Source organism: Stigmatopora argus, chromosome 4 (genome assembly GCF_051989625.1).
Source record: "Stigmatopora argus isolate UIUO_Sarg chromosome 4, RoL_Sarg_1.0, whole genome shotgun sequence".
NCBI classification, from domain to species: domain Eukaryota; kingdom Metazoa; phylum Chordata; class Actinopteri; order Syngnathiformes; family Syngnathidae; genus Stigmatopora; species Stigmatopora argus.
Window position 1 is genome coordinate 22,320,903 of NC_135390.1, and position 13,494 is coordinate 22,334,396.

General features: G+C 40.0%; 2 protein-coding genes across 3 annotated transcripts in view; one reads left to right on the forward strand and one right to left on the reverse strand.

The window, feature by feature from the left end:
• hormad1 (HORMA domain containing 1) overlaps positions 1–8,672 on the reverse strand; it is a 9,327-nt gene extending 655 nt beyond the window's left edge. Inside the window, exons 1-14 of one of the 2 annotated variants that reach the window (XM_077599125.1) lie at positions 8,348–8,672; positions 7,978–8,119; positions 6,883–6,946; positions 6,711–6,747; positions 6,582–6,602; positions 6,465–6,500; positions 6,332–6,399; positions 4,963–5,108; positions 4,083–4,240; positions 3,934–4,002; positions 2,952–3,009; positions 1,883–1,929; positions 1,262–1,348; positions 728–778 (exon numbers count right to left, since the gene is read on the reverse strand). In XM_077599125.1, coding sequence (XP_077455251.1) covers positions 728–778; positions 1,262–1,348; positions 1,883–1,929; positions 2,952–3,009; positions 3,934–4,002; positions 4,083–4,240; positions 4,963–5,108; positions 6,332–6,399; positions 6,465–6,500; positions 6,582–6,602; positions 6,711–6,747; positions 6,883–6,946; positions 7,978–8,119; positions 8,348–8,380 — 1,017 coding nt within the window. In that variant the 5' untranslated portion in view covers positions 8,381–8,672. Of the gene's footprint in view, positions 1–727; positions 782–1,261; positions 1,349–1,882; positions 1,930–2,951; positions 3,010–3,933; positions 4,003–4,082; positions 4,241–4,962; positions 5,109–6,331; positions 6,400–6,464; positions 6,501–6,581; positions 6,603–6,710; positions 6,748–6,882; positions 6,947–7,977; positions 8,120–8,347 lie in introns of both variants that reach the window. The other variant, XM_077599124.1, reaches the window with a different exon arrangement.
• A 323-nt stretch (positions 8,673–8,995) lies between these two features.
• ensab (endosulfine alpha b) lies at positions 8,996–12,683 on the forward strand. Its single transcript, XM_077599110.1, has 4 exons — positions 8,996–9,085; positions 9,148–9,261; positions 10,891–11,013; positions 11,738–12,683. The coding sequence occupies exons 2-4, from the start codon at positions 9,205–9,207 to the stop codon at positions 11,906–11,908; spliced, it is 351 nt and encodes a 116-aa protein (XP_077455236.1). The 5' UTR covers positions 8,996–9,085; positions 9,148–9,204; the 3' UTR covers positions 11,909–12,683.
• The last annotated feature ends 811 nt before the right edge of the window (positions 12,684–13,494 follow it).

Here is a 13,494-nt window from a genome sequence, read left to right on the forward strand (position 1 = left end):
GCTTGCTCCTAGGACTCAGCAATGAAGTAAAAAAAAAAATCTATATCTATCTATCTATATATATATATATATCTATATCTATATCTATATCTATCTACCTCTATCTATCTACCTCTATCTATCTATCTACCTCTATCTATCTATCTATCTCTCTCTCTCTCTCTCTCTCTCTCTCTATCTATCTATCTATCTATCTATCTATCTATCTATCTATCTATCTATCTATCTATCTATCTATCTATCTATCTATCTATCTATCTATCTATCTATCTATCTATCTATCTATCTATCTATCTATCTATCTATCTATCTATCTATCTATCTATCTATCTATCTATCTCTATATCTATCTCTATATCTATCTCTATATCTATCTCTATATCTATCTCTATATCTATCTCTATATCTATCTCTATATCTATATCTATATATATATCTATATATATATATCTATCTCTCTATCTATCTATCTATATAGACCTATATATATATATATATATATATATATATATATATATATATATATATATATATATATATATATATATATATATATATATATATATATATATATATATATATATATATATATATATATATATATATATATATATATATATATATATATATATATACACATATATATATATATATATATAATTATTATTATTTTCTACTTTGCGGTTTTTCGTTTATCGCGGCCATGTCTGGTCTACTGGACTCTCACCTTGTTTTTCTTTTGAGTTCCTTTCTCCTTGACCTTTGTCGCTTTGTTTGTCTGCTGATGACATAAACGTGAACGGTTATGTTAGGATTCAGATCATGTTGGCTTCCCCAATTTTTTTCTTCAAAAAAGTAAACTGCATTTTCATATTGGTATTTTTTAATGCAGATTGTTCTATTTCAACGCATCGTTTTTCAGCCATTATCTACTTGTAACAGCTATAGGTGTCCAATTGGGTGGACTTTTTATTCATCAATAATCCATTTGGAGGCGGAGCCTGGCGCATTGATTGATTGGCTGCCACTTCAAATGGATTGGACGCTTATCGCTGTCAATAGCAGCCAGTGAGTTAAAAAACCGTAGTTCAACAAAAATGACCCTGCCTCATCAACAAAACTTCTATATATATTTTCGATTTTTGAAATAGCCAAGCCTGAATAAAAATATATAAAGACAATAATAGACCAACATAAAGTTGTCATGGGCAAAACTAATCCGACTAGATTTCCATGACGTCTATTCCATTATCGCGCTTACCGAAGACTGGTGAAAGACGAGTTCGGTCCTGGCGGCCATCACGGACGCGTCTGTCCCGTTTGTCTCCTCGGCCACGACTTCCTCTGTCTGAGAAAAAAAAATTCTGACCACTTTGGACTTCATTTTGGCATTTTCGTTGCTGCTTTTCAGCTTTTTACAGAGAGCCTTACTCACCAATTTTACTTCCCCTTTCCTTCCCGTAACAATTTTTAACATATCTACGTATACACCATATTTTCTCGCATATTAGCCGCCTCCATGTATAAGCCGCACCCTTAAGATTGCCTTAAAATTCATTCATAGATGTCAAAATAAATTTTCTTAAGTGTTTTACCTGTTTATCTTTTCTCTATTTTGAAATACATGACAGTTTCGTCTTTGTCACCTTGCAGTCTGGTGCATGTCAAGTCTAATTTGTGCGCATATAAGCCGCACCCTGGATTCAGTCATCATTTTTTTGCCAGAAATACGGCGCATATGCGAGAAAATACGGTGTCTCATTCCGGTTAGCATAGCGTTCATAATTTCTGAATTACCTTTCTGAAATTTCCATCAGCTTAATCGAAAATGCTTCTAATTTTCCGCAAATGGAGTCATGATAGTAATGATGTCATCACTCACCATAGTGACCTCACAATTCTCAGTGCAGCTCAAATCAATCTCTTGTGCTGGTAGGAAGAGAAGAAAACTTGTATAATCTTTTATTTTTTAATAATAACAGGAATAATAATATAATTAAAAATATTACAGGTATCCCAGTTATTTTAACAAATATTTGGGTGTAGTGTTTTACAACTACATTATCACCATTATTATTAAAAAAAAAGGTATGACACTGTACTTAACTCATTGGCTAGGTCTTTTAAAAATGACAAACTAATTTAAAAAGCTTTAATTTAGTTTTGAAAAGCCACCGGATTTAATGTCTCTCACCGCCAATAGCACGTATGTATTTGAAATATATATATATACCGTATTTTCACGACTATAAGGCGCACTTAAGTCTTAAATGTTCTCCAAAATAGACAGCGCGCCTTATAATCCAGTGCGCTTTATACATGGACCAACACTAAAATTGTTATCACGATAAAATAAATCAGTCGATAGGGTAAGTGTTTTTAGCTTGTCTGTATGTTTATGCTGGTGTATGTTTTGCCATGCCTGACTGCGTTTTTAAAAACGGTGCGTCCTGTGTGTGTGTGTAAAATACAGAAATGGCACTCGTTACTGACACTGCGCCTTTAAATGCCATGCGCCATATAGTCGTGAAAATACGGTATATATCAAACAATGACACGTACTGAAATGTACGCATGACTGTCATTATTGTTTAAAATTATCATATTTTATAGCTATTATTACTTTGTGTTGAAGTGGTAACAATGCCGTGAATTGGTAAACTGTGAGGAAAAAAACTGACATGCTCGAAAGAAATAGGCAACAATGTTTATCTTAACCGGCGTTAAAAAAAACAATGTTTATCTTAACTGGCGTTAAAAAAAAACTCAACAGAATTTTTATCCTCAAATTAAAATCAACTAGCGCGTGCTATGTTGCTTACACATTTTAAGACACTAATAACAGGTGAAGAACTGCAAAGTTCGTGTCCACAAGATCAACAACAACCATAGCGCTCACTTGAAAGGCCTTCTCCCTGTAAAAAATAAATAAATAAATAAAAAAGACTTACAATTGTCGCCCGTGCTGTCGTTTTCCTGAGTCTCTTCCACATCTTCAATCTCAGACCTCTGTAAGAAAAAAGATTGACAAACATAAAAAAAAGAGGACGACGAAGGCAAATGCTATTTTTGCTAACATGCTAAACAATAAGCACTCATTGCTTTAGCACAAGGGTGTCAGACTAGGGTTGGTTGGCGGGGCGCTTTAACGTCAACTTGGTTTCCTCTACAGCTCTCGCAACGACGGCAAGCAGCCCCCACCCGACTCTACTTTTTCCCCGTAGAAAAAGTACTGCACAGTGATTGCTGGGATATGTAGTTCTTTTGTCAATACACCCAGTATGACACTAATTTGGTGCTCGCCGTCATTCCAGCTAACTCCTGCCGCTAGATGTTGGTGTGGACATCAACATCAATGCAGCGCCGGGCTAGTTACGCTAGCTACTAGCTAGCTACTATTTGCGAATGGATTGTGGCCGCCTGGACGAACGTATAAAACTTTTCGATGACTCATTTGGACAATTGTTCAATTGGGACACAGAAAATGAGGACTTTGATGGATTTGTGGGTGACGATGACGTGAGTACATTGTAAAATGGCTAAATAAAGTACAACCCAACTCAGTTTTGCTTCCGTTGCCTTTTTAAAAACGTGTTTTTAGCGCGTGTCCGTATGTTTAAGCTGGTGTATTGTTTTACCATGCCTGACTGCGTCTTTAAAAACGGTGCGTCCTGTGTGTGTGTGAAAAAAACAGAAATAGCACTTGTTACTGACACTGCGCCTTTAAATGTGATGCGCCATGTAGTCGTGAAAATACGATATATGCGAGAAAATACGGTAGTCATTCTAAGTTTGAAAACTGCCGGGTTGCATTTACCATTTGCTACTAAAAGTTATCAAACAATGTTCTTTGCGTGGACAGGTCGCCTGAGCTGAGAATGTTTTGGATTGGATTGATTGGACGTCTATCAGTCAACGAGTGCAGTAGCTTACCTGCGACAGGCTGCCATCTCGTCGAACCTTCAGAAACCATCTGTTCCTCCGATTGGGCAGCTCTTCCACCTGCGGACGGGAAGCCACAACGGTTGACGACGGGGGACGACGGCGACCCGTGACGTGAAAGTCGGGCGAGCGGAACTCACCGGCTCCAGCCTGTGTCTCTCGGTTCCCATGTCCAACTTGAAGGAGTGGAAGGGAGTGACGACCTCGCCCATTTCCAGTTTAATGGGCTCGCGCTCAAACACCAGCAGGTCGCTGTCAGACTCCTCGAAGCCCCGAGGCTGGTAGTCCCGCGGCGTGACTGAGGACCACCGGGGAGGCCATTTTACCAAGTTCTTACGGCTAAGTTTCTTCAAGCGCTTGTAAATACGTTTACATTTTTCGGCTCAAAGTCGAACGGAGTGGTTAGCGCGTCGGCCTCACAGCTCTGGGGTCCTGGGTTCAAATCCAGGTCGGTCCAACGGTGTGGAGTTAGCATGTTTGCTTGTGTGGGTTTCCTCCGGGTACTCTGGGTTCCTCCCACATCCCAAAAAGATGCATGCTAGGCTAATTTAGCACTCTAAATTGCCCCCTAGCTAGGAGTGATTGGTTATCTGTGTCATTGTGTCCTCCCATTGGCTGGCCACCGATTCAGGGTGTGTCCCCCCTCGTGCCTGAAAGTGAGCTGGGATAGGCTCCAGCACCCCCTGCGACCCTTGTGAGCATAAAGCGGTTCAGAAAATAAATGAAAGTCGCACCCATTCAAAATGACAAACAACCGTTCACGCTAGCTACTAGGGGCAAGTTAGCGTACGATTAGCCTAGCATGTTTTTGGGGTTTAGGAGGAAACTGTAGTACCCAAAGAAAACCCACGGTCCGGAGCTGGGATGGAAGGCTCGATATAAGAACTGTGAGGCCGACGTGCTAACCACTCGTCCACCGGTGTGAATTATAATATAGAAAATCCGGTTTAGTAGCTTTGTTTTGCGTTTAGTTTGTTAGTAAAATTCCATGAAGTAGCTCATTTTGGCCGAGATGTTTACCACTGTCGTTGTAGGTCAGTTTCATGTTGAGGAAGATCTTGCTGGGCAGGGGGCCCAGGTGCTGAATCAGTGTGTAGAGCTTCCTCACCAGCAAGATGCTGGCCATCTTCGTGTTGCCAAACGAGGCCACATTTTGGCTTGGGGTGCTGGAGGAAGAACCGGAGTAGACCGGGAATCAGTAAGGAAGAATCAGTCAGACGCTTTATTGGAGGTTCTCAATTGATTCCGGACGATTGTTCTCAAGTGGAATTGTTCCAAAGTCCAACAAAATGCAAATGACTATACAGTGGTACCTCGACATACGAGTGCCCCGAGCAATTTGAGATACGAGTAGAATTTCAGGCAAATATTTATCTTGAGATACGAGACAAATTTTGATATACAGCGGACGGACATCTTGGGCACTGTCTTTCTGGTCGCAAGTCCCTCGTGGAATGTCTAATGAGCACTGGGCGGAGCCTTGCATTTTTTCAAGGTTTTGATTTTCCGTTAGTCAGTGCGAATGGCGGAGCTCGTTCGCTGATACGAGAGGAGTATATACACTACTTCTGGTGCCAAGTGGTTGTGCGTTATGCTATCGTGAGGACATTTGTTTGCATCATTTTGGGAATATTTTGAAGGGAAGACAAAAGCAAACAACACTCGATAGGTTGCATCTGAAAGTCATGGTGGAGGCGGGGCCAATAGAGCCAACCCGGGGCAAGAACGGTATCAAAATCTCAAACAAAATTAGAATTAAGTTTAGTGTAAAGTTAGATTAAACTTATTTTTGAGTGTCTGCATCGTAATCCAAGTTCATTTAAATTTGTTTGTTATGTTACGAGCGCGTTGCCGTGCAAAAAGTCTAATTTTAGTACTATTAAACACATTTTAGTACTATTAAACCACTAGTTATTTGTTACTTTGTTGAGATGGCGAATTAGAAGAAATAAAAATGTGTTTCCAATCCAATATCCTGTTTCTGGTGTTTTTTTCAGAGGGTTGGAACGAATTAATTTGTTTTTAGTTCATTTCTATGGGAAACGTTCATTTGAGTTATGAGTAAATCGACATACGAGCTCAGTCCCGGAAGGCATTTAGCTCGTATCTTGAGGTACCACTGTACAGTGAAACCTCACTACTTCGCATTTTGGTTATCGCTGGTTCGCTACATCGCAGATTTTTTTCAGGGGAAATTTATTTAAAAAAAAAAAAAAATTCTTATTATTCAATCATTCATCAAACACCATCTTATATTCGGGCCAATAGTAGAGCAATTTCCCCCAAAAAATACAATCATCTGGTGTTCGTATCTCTGATTTTTTTTAAACACATAATTGGTATTTTCTTAAGCAAAAAACCTCCACTAAAAAAAAGAAAGAAAGCCCACCTTTCAAAATCTAATTGCGCTCCTTTCGCGTCATAATGAATCCTGAAGTGATAAAACTCGGTCACGTTCTGAAAGCAGAATTTTGTAAGTTGTTGGTCGTGCGTCAGGTCGTGATAGTTGCTAACGAGCTTACCTGCGGCTCGTTAGGCCCGGTAGGGTTCGAAGAAAGCTGCAAAGGTGCCAGAAATAGCCGCTAACGTTGAGTCAAGCTAGCGTGATGGTTTCATTTTCAACAAGCAAGAGTACTTACGGTCATGATGACAGACCGCAGCTGGAGGGAAAAACAAACATGATTGGTCACGATTTATAGACGAAATCACGAAATGAACGTGCATCGTCGTCAATGGCAGCGAACGCGCAAGTATGCAAAATGTCTTACATATTTCATCTGGATGGCGTCAAAGCATCCCCTCAACCTTCAAAACAAACCAAGAAAACAACACGTTATGAGCAACAGACATTCCGAGCGTTATGTTGTCATCATTTTAAATACACACAAATTATAGAAATAGCACTTGGTCACAATATTGATCATAACAAGACATGTTTACCACTCGACGAGACGACAGGCGGGGGGGCAACTGTGCTCGGCTCGAAGGATCATCACTTTTTGATCTGTGGGGAGAAATTTGTTCATATGAGCTCTGAATATCAACATTTTATCAGTGGCGGGCCGTCAAGGCCTTCTCTGCTGGCCTAAGAAATATCTGAATCATATATTATATTTTGTCCATCAATACTTATTATTCCAAATGGTCTGTTAGCTTCCTTTCATTACTTTTCGCCCTGGTTGCACTGCTTCCAGATGTGTGTTTTCATATTGAAGCATTTTAACCAATCACATTTCAGCCATTATTTGTTGCCAGGCTCAGAAATCTGCCTCAAAGCCTTCACAATCAGTTCTGCGGGCTCTGCTGCATTAAACAAGACTGTTGCTTTTAACCAATCCGATTTCGAGTTGGCAACACCACAATGCTTTTTCATTGGCATTGGCATTTTGCTGGCTGGGATATGTCATTGCTTTCACCAACTATGATTGGCTAGCTATAGAGAGTAGGCGGGCCAAAGCCATATTGAGGCAGCCAGAGATCGCAAACTCCACCCACAATGGACGACAAATGGATTTGGTTGCAGATTTGCTCACAAAGCTATTTTCCAGATGGACATCTTTAAGAAAGGGCGGTCAACTCCGAAGCTAGCAAGCCTGTTTCAGCCGGGAAAAGGGTGTGTGCGCCAGTTTCAGTGTGCTAACTACAAAGAGCTACCAAACTATATTTGGAGCAAGCTGCACAAGCAAATATATTGTTGTGTTGATTTAAAGCCATTTTCAAGACGGACTATGTCAGAAACACGACAGGACAGGCTCGACTTTCAGCATTAGCTTCGATGCCGATAGAAAAGAAGGAGGAAAGAAAGGAGGATGGATATTGTGTAGTTAAAAAGGATTTTTGGGAGTAAAATATGGCTATATTCCTAAATAATATTTCAATTGTATGAGGTTATTATTGATGATTTTTTATGTGTCGCAGCAGTAGCTGCAGTAGAGGTTTTATAGCCATAAAATAGTTTTTGCTGAAGGCGTCACTAGGAAATAAGCGGACCGCCACTGCGTTTTATTGATGGGTGAAACTCAAATACACACAAACCTTGAACATAACTGCTCCTGTAGGCATTTGCTGGGAAAAATCCACGAAGGTACATAATGCCTGAAACTCCGGTGGCCAGGAGAAGTTTGATGTAAGTCAGAGACTGCTGCTCAGACACAATCTCCTCGGTAAACAGCTGATTCTTGTATTGAAAAAAAAACATTAAAGTGTTTTTTTTATTCGCGTTAAACTAACGGCGTTCTTAAACATGTATGACATTTAATCCAAAAGTGTCCCTACTTGTACTTCACTCGTTACACGAGACAAGATTTCATTGGTGCTAACGACTATGTTAAAAACTAGCATTGGAGATCCATTTTGTTTTCATATTCATTAAACACGAACGTAATTAAGAAGTCATTACATTTACCTTGGTTATCTCCTTTTGAGGTACGCATGCCATATCTTCTGTGAAAGCGGGGAGGGAAAATGTAGGTTTGAATGGTGGATTTTACGATAGTTTAGCTAATGAATTAGCTAGCACTTGAGCTAGGCTCTGAAAGTTTCCAAGAAAGCAAGTCTTCAAATGTGAGATAAAAAGTTTGTATATTACCCTAAATATCACTCGGAATTTAAATAATTAACAATTTTACGAGTTGGAAGACTTTGTTTAGTTGAAAGCGAGTGCGAAAACGTCAGCTAATCGCTAAATTAGAAAAAGCTAAACTCCCTGTAATCAATAGATTGACAGCTGGTGAACTCGGCAACTAGCCAATCAGGAGAGATCGGGGCCGTACATTTCGCGGGGTAAACCGGAAATAGAATAAATGAATGAATAAATTACGATGTCTTGCATTAAATTTAATTTAATGTTACAATATAACAGATAAATACATTTATTTTTAAATCAAAGTGAAACTTTGTAAGTTAAACTATTTTGTTAATAATCGAAAGCGTCGCACAGTCGAGCCGACAAAGTCAACGTGACTATCCGATTGGACAAAGACGCTGTCAATCATCAACTCTGGCCAAATACCGCTTTACCATTGGCTACTGTATGTGTCCCTTGCAAACACGACCAACCCCCAACAGTGATGTCATCTCTTTATACGCCATTTTTGTTGGGGAGCAGTCGTGTCTCAGAAAGAGAGCATTAGGTTGTGTGCAGGTACGAAAAGAAACTGTACCTTGTCTGTATACACATCAAATATTTATTTATTTATTTTACAGAAAACGTTTGGCTTTTATAGCCACCGGACCACCCGTTCGTCCCGCCACGCGCCCAGAATGTCGTCAGAGAACCTGGACTCGGACGCTCAACTGGAATACGAGGACGAAAAACAGGTGGGTTTGCTATCTGTTGTGAGCTAATATAACGCGTGCTAGGCTAGCCAGGGGTAGCTAATAAGCTAACGCAAGCTTCCCTGACATGGCGCTAATATTGATAGCCTCTATGGGGATTTCTAAACTACTCGCATCTAGTTGCACGAAACGTTGTTTTGTGTGCTCCCAAGTGCCTTGTTTATGCGGCGGCAACAACACTGTCTTATCTCTTGTGTCATTGGCTGGCGAGCCTTGGCTGCTCGGGCCTCATTGGTCCACTCGGATGCTCCCAGAGTGCCTGAAAAGTTATTTCAAATGAAAACAAAATAATGCTGATTCACGGAAAGCGATTGAAAACTGTTTGAGCAATAGTAAAGCAATTAACTTACGGGTAATGTTTTTTTCCTACATTTTAATGGCATTTCAGCTATCACGCAACTTTGAGAACAACTGAATGTTACCGATAAATCATAAATGGACCACTAGTTGATGACACTAGTTACTAGTAGTTACTAGTCGTGGCAGTGCAATACTATGTGGTTTTGTGTATGCAGCATCTACAAGTGGAGTGGGTTGATGTTTTTAACTATTAATGACAGTAAACTTGGTGTATATTGTCAAATATACATATACAGGACTATACTATATATTTCTATTTTCACAAACTTTGTGAAATACAATTAAATTGTCCAGTGACAATATAAAAATCCAGATAATCCCAATCAAGAGAGATTAAGTTATTCCATTGTATTATTTCTTATATAAATTAAACTAATTGTACAAAAGGTTTATCTTACAAAATCAGTATACAGCAGGGGTGGTTCGCTTTAACGTCAACTTGATTTCACGTGGGCCGGACCATTTTAGACATAATATTTAGATTTTTTTTATAAATGGATTAAAATCCCAGAATATTCAATTTTTTATAGATCTAAAACAATGTTTATTTTAGCTTTTTATGTATTTTTTGATTTTACAAAATGGTTTTTGAACTAAAAACACAGAAAAATGGATTAAAAAATGACAATTATTGATTTAAAAGGGGGAAAATCAGGAAATGTAATATACATCTATACTCTTCATTTTAATTTGATCCTAAAACAGAAAGTCAGCACTCATGATTGACTTTCCCGGGCCACACAAAATGATGCGGCGGGCCAGATTTGGGCCCCGGGCCGCCACTTTGACACATCTGGTATACAGTATGTTTTAAACAATATACTAGTAAAACAAACTTTGCAAAATGAAGAAACTAAAAATCAAGAAAATCACTGAGTAGATAGAGCTCAATTGGACTATTTTTGTTTGTTTGTTGAGGACCAAATATTTAAACGTCAATTGTTCGCAACATTAATTAGTGGTAACCCCGCAATTAACCCAAGGAATTTCCCCCCAAAGTAACACAAAAAAAACACAAAGCATTTTTGATGTTTTTGACAAATTTCGTTGCTTGAAACATTTAAACACGGATATAATGTAAGGTCACCTTTAAGAAATAGCTTAAAGCCGCAGCGTGCATTTGTCTTTTTTAGACTTCCAGGTGGGTAGTAAATAATCGGCTGTCATGGAAGCAGCTGTTTGTGGAAAGTTTTCCTCACTGCTCTAGCTTGACAGAAACATGTGCTAATAAATGTGGACTTGTTCACACAGGACTCCCAGGAGAAGAACGCCAACCCGGTGAAGGCCGAGGAGGCCAAGCTGAAGGCCAAGTACCCCGGTCTCGGCCAACGGCCCGGCGGCTCCGACTTCCTCATGAAACGGTTACAGAAAGGGGTAAGACTCTTTTGTTGCAATCTTTATTCATTTATATGTGACTACTAGCACGATAGGAAAGCCACGGGTCAAAAAAATATGGTGGTTGTTAGGTAGGTCAAAGTTCATTTCAACTGCAGTAGCTGGTATTGAGCTTGACGGTAGACTCTACTGTATAAAAACAAAAATTATATATATTTGAAAATAATTTAGTTCAGATTTTATTTAGCAAAATAAATAATAATTTTGGAGTAGCCCGCCAGGCTTATAAAGCATAGTTTTTTCCCCTCCAAAAGTCTGTTTGCTAGCATTTGTTAAATTCAAAAATTTGAAAACAATTCAGATCAGATTATATTTAACAAAAATAATTCTGTTTTGCTCGCCAGGCTTATAAACCACAGTATTTTTCCCTCCAAAAGAGTGTTTGATCATCCCGTTTAAAAACAAAAAAGATGTCAAAAATTTGAAAACTATTCAGATCAGATTATATTTAACAAAAAAAAATCAGTTGCCCGCCAGGCTTATAAATCATGGTATTTTTTTCCTCCAAAAGAGTGTTTGATCATCCTGTTAAAAACAAAAAAAAAGATGTCAAAAAATTTGAAAACAATTCAAATCAGATTATATTTAACAAAAAGTAGCCCGCCAGGCTTATAAAGCACAGTATTTTTCCCTCCAAAAGAGTTTGTTTGATCATCCCGCGACCAATCCGCTAAACCCGGCCCACCTTTACTTTGTCGCCCAGCAAAAATACTTTGACTCGGGCGACTACAACATGGCCAAAGCCAAGATGAAGAACAAACAACTCCCCGTGGCGGGACCCGACAAAAACCTGGTAACCGGCGACCACATCCCCACGCCGCAAGACCTGCCGCAGCGGAAGTCGTCCCTGGTGACCAGCAAGCTCGCCGGCTAGCCTCGGCCGTGGCGCCCCGACATCACCCCTCGCCCGTCCCCCCCCCCCCCCCCCCCCTCCTCCACTCGCCCCGCCCCCTCGTCGACACGCCAACCGTCACCGCCCCCTTTTTCCCTGTCATCCGCAGGCGACCTCGAGGCAGGTTCGTCGAGTCGGCGGGGGCCGTCCCTGTTCCCAGACGGGCGCCGTCTTCAGGTGTGTGGGTTCACTCGAGGGGGCGGGGCTTTGCGCACTTTGTATTTGGGTAATCGTGCGCGTCAGGGACTCGGAATCGACCTCCGAGGATGCGGCGCGGGGGTCCTAACCGGCCAAATTTCGCGCCGATTTGACTCGTTGTTTCCCCGGAGGAAAAAAAAAACAAAAACAAAACATGCTGCATGATTGTACCAGACGAGAATTCTTAAAACGGGAGAGGGACCATCATCTTCTTTAGTGTGTGTGTTTTTTTGTTTTTGTTGTTGTTGTTGTTGTTGTTGTTGTTTTTGCAGTCCGGACAATCCACGGCGCAGAACTTTGGCCGCATGCTCCTCACAGGCATGCGCTTTGTGCCGTTAAGTCGTGGAAAATTTGCGCTTGGGGGGCCGGGAGGAACGTTAAGGGGGGGAAAAAAGACTTATCACGGTGACTGGTCAGGAACTAGCACATTGGCCCAAAAAAGTTGACTCACATGATGGCGGTGGTCGTCACCTTTTGTAGACTTTTGGCCGACCATTCGCGTGTGCTGCTTCAGTTGGCTTGGATTTATCTACCATATAATAAAGTGCGTGAAATAATACACACAGTTTGTTATTTTACACTCTTGGAAAGGGCTTTGAGCATTTATTTAAGATTTTGGGATGCTAATGCTTAGCTATCGCTAATCAAAACACGGAATTCTAGTAAAAATAGCCACACTGGACGAAATAACGTGACTTCCGGTGACTAAAATGAACATCGCAATTGCATTCGTGAATGTTGCTAATCATGTCAAACAGGTTAGCAACTGCCAATGTATGCTAGGAGTTAACGTCATGATAGTTGGGAACTGAATGTTCGTTCTACTTTGGAGTTAACGTCATAATAGTTGGGAACTGAATGTTCGTTCTACTTTGAACATCTTGAAAAAATGGTGGGCGTGTAAAAAAATATGTTTATATGTTAATCACGTCACTGAACTCATGTAATTGTACATTTATATACAAATTTGGCACTCATATAGCTCGTTATTTTACAAACCATTCTTTCCCGAGTGACGTCAATACCAAAATCGATGATCATGCCTAGCTTTCTAGTGATGCGCTAGCTAGCACATGTTGACAGAATAGCAGAACACAATAAAAAAATAAAATAAAAACTATACATAACATGCTAGCATACTGCAAAAAGCTGCAGCTCATTCTGGGTGTGACATTTTTAAGGGGTGAGGCCAAGCTAGCTTAAAAAAGACCGGTTATGTTAGCACTTTCTCTATTAAAGCCCTTTGCGTTGCTTTTATTTAACGGCATTGCGTCAAAAATATCATCTGCTATCACCTAGAGGTGACTTTTAGTATTTCGTAGCGGCTTAAATGATTAAAAAATGAATGAATAACACCTTTAAAACATTCT

Bases quoted from the DNA above. Each gene is read 5' to 3' on its own strand.
- ensab (XM_077599110.1), top strand. From the start codon at position 9,205: ATGTCGTCAGAGAACCTGGACTCGGACGCTCAACTGGAATACGAGGAC. The intron at 9,262-10,890 runs GTGGGTTTGCTA...TTGTTCACACAG, and splicing joins AATACGAGGACGAAAAACAG to GACTCCCAGGAGAAGAACGC. The intron at 11,014-11,737 runs GTAAGACTCTTT...TTTGTCGCCCAG, and splicing joins TGAAACGGTTACAGAAAGGG to CAAAAATACTTTGACTCGGG.